Source organism: Sipha flava, unplaced genomic scaffold (genome assembly GCF_003268045.1).
Source record: "Sipha flava isolate LNK unplaced genomic scaffold, YSA_version1 127_pilon_pilon, whole genome shotgun sequence".
Lineage (NCBI taxonomy): Eukaryota > Metazoa > Arthropoda > Insecta > Hemiptera > Aphididae > Sipha > Sipha flava.
The window spans coordinates 738,053-739,812 of NW_020271753.1; the positions used below are offsets into that span (position 1 = coordinate 738,053).

Sequence of the window (1,760 nt, forward strand, 5' to 3'; positions counted from 1 at the left end):
TCGTACAGCACGCTGGGCGCGCTCAAGATGCACATCCGTACGCATACGCTGCCGTGCATATGCGACCTGTGCGGCAAAGCGTTCAGCCGCCCGTGGCTGCTGCAGGGCCACATTCGCACGCACACCGGCGAGAAGCCGTTCTCGTGCCAGCACTGCAACCGCGCGTTCGCCGACCGGTCGAACCTGCGCGCGCACCTGCAGACCCACTCGGACGTGAAGAAGTACTCGTGCCCGACGTGCAGCAAAACGTTCAGCCGCATGTCGCTGCTGTCCAAGCACTGCGATACCGGATGCCCACGTCTCCAGCCGCTGCCGCTGCCACTTCCGCTGCCGCAACAGCAACACCAACAACAGCAGCAAGAACACGAGCAGCAGCAACAGCACCAGCAGCAGACAACGGTTTAGTTCCGTCAGCCAAACGCGTCCTACTGATAAGTATCGTTGTTGCACGCCCTCCCCTCGATATGTTATTCTTTCCCCACACGTACTTCTCTAACCTTTTACATACATATATATATATTTTTGTTTATTAATATTATTATTATTATTATTATTACTCTATAAATTATTAACGATAATCCTGTTCATCGGTCTTTTTAGTTAGACGCATTTACTAGTCAGTAGTCACTTTCATAACTAAATATTGCACTGAATAAGGATTACTTATTATTATTATTTTTTTTTTTGATTTTTTTTGTGAAAAATTATGTTTTCATCATTGTGAATTATTATCATTATTATTCATATTATTATTATAATTATTATTCTCTTTTTGTTTTACGGGTACACTTTACCATATGATTATATACGTAACGATATGTTACTTATTATTATTTACATATTATTTGATACATATATATTATTATCTTTTTATCGATGATTCTTTTGGGAAGTATAGTACGTGTACGAACAAGTTCAACGTATATTTACTATTTTCTCCGCGACTACAGTATATATGTTTTTTTTTTTTCATTTAGTGTAACATTACACACTATTTATTCCTGCATAGGTTTATTATTATTATTATTATTATTATTATTATTATTATTATACACAGACTGCTTAACTGTTTAAGTCGCCATAATGTTTTACTAGTCGTTCCCGTTGTTTGATGTAAACTATAAAAGTCATCTCGCTCTCACGCGTTGTTAACGACCTAATATTATTTATATACCTCATATATTATATATCATTTTCATGTACTATTATGATTATTATTTTACTCGTACTACTCCTACTCCTACTACTACTATTATTTTTATCATTATTATTATTCAATTGATTTTTTTTTTGTAATTTTTAAGCTAAAAGTACAGTTTCGCGTGCGAGCCACGAACACACAGATGATTGTTTTCATTTATATATTCTAAATAAAATGTGATATATATATTATATACATAAATATAAATATATATATATATGCTCAAGTTTTGCGTTAATTTTGTTCTTCACCATCGGTATCCCCATACAAACACGTCGAAGCTCCGCGCACCCCGGTGGTCGTCGTCGCGCCCGTTCGTATACCTGTACGGCACCGATTACGAAAAGGGTTCCGGAGGGCGAACAGGTCTGTTCAATCTCGTTTCATATTTTTTCCCCACGCATGCCCGTCCGTAAAGCGTATTATAGGTGCGTAGCTACTACCTGCTACCGGAGGTGCGACGACGGCGACCCGCGATCACGGGGGCGGTGCCGGTGCATCGTAAACACGCGTGAGAAATCCACGAGAACGGATGTGCGCGCGGCCTCGCGGGGACGTA

At 40.0% G+C, this 1,760-nt stretch overlaps 1 protein-coding gene across 1 annotated transcript in view; it reads left to right on the forward strand.

Annotated features, from left to right (window-relative positions):
* Nucleotides 1-1,203, forward strand: part of LOC112694337 (protein escargot-like) — a gene marked incomplete in the record, with an annotated part of 8,394 nt that extends 7,191 nt beyond the window's left edge. Inside the window, 1 exon segment of the mRNA XM_025569776.1 lies at nt 1-1,203. Coding sequence (XP_025425561.1) covers nt 1-405 — 405 coding nt within the window.
* Between the last annotated feature and the right edge of the window lie 557 nt (nt 1,204-1,760).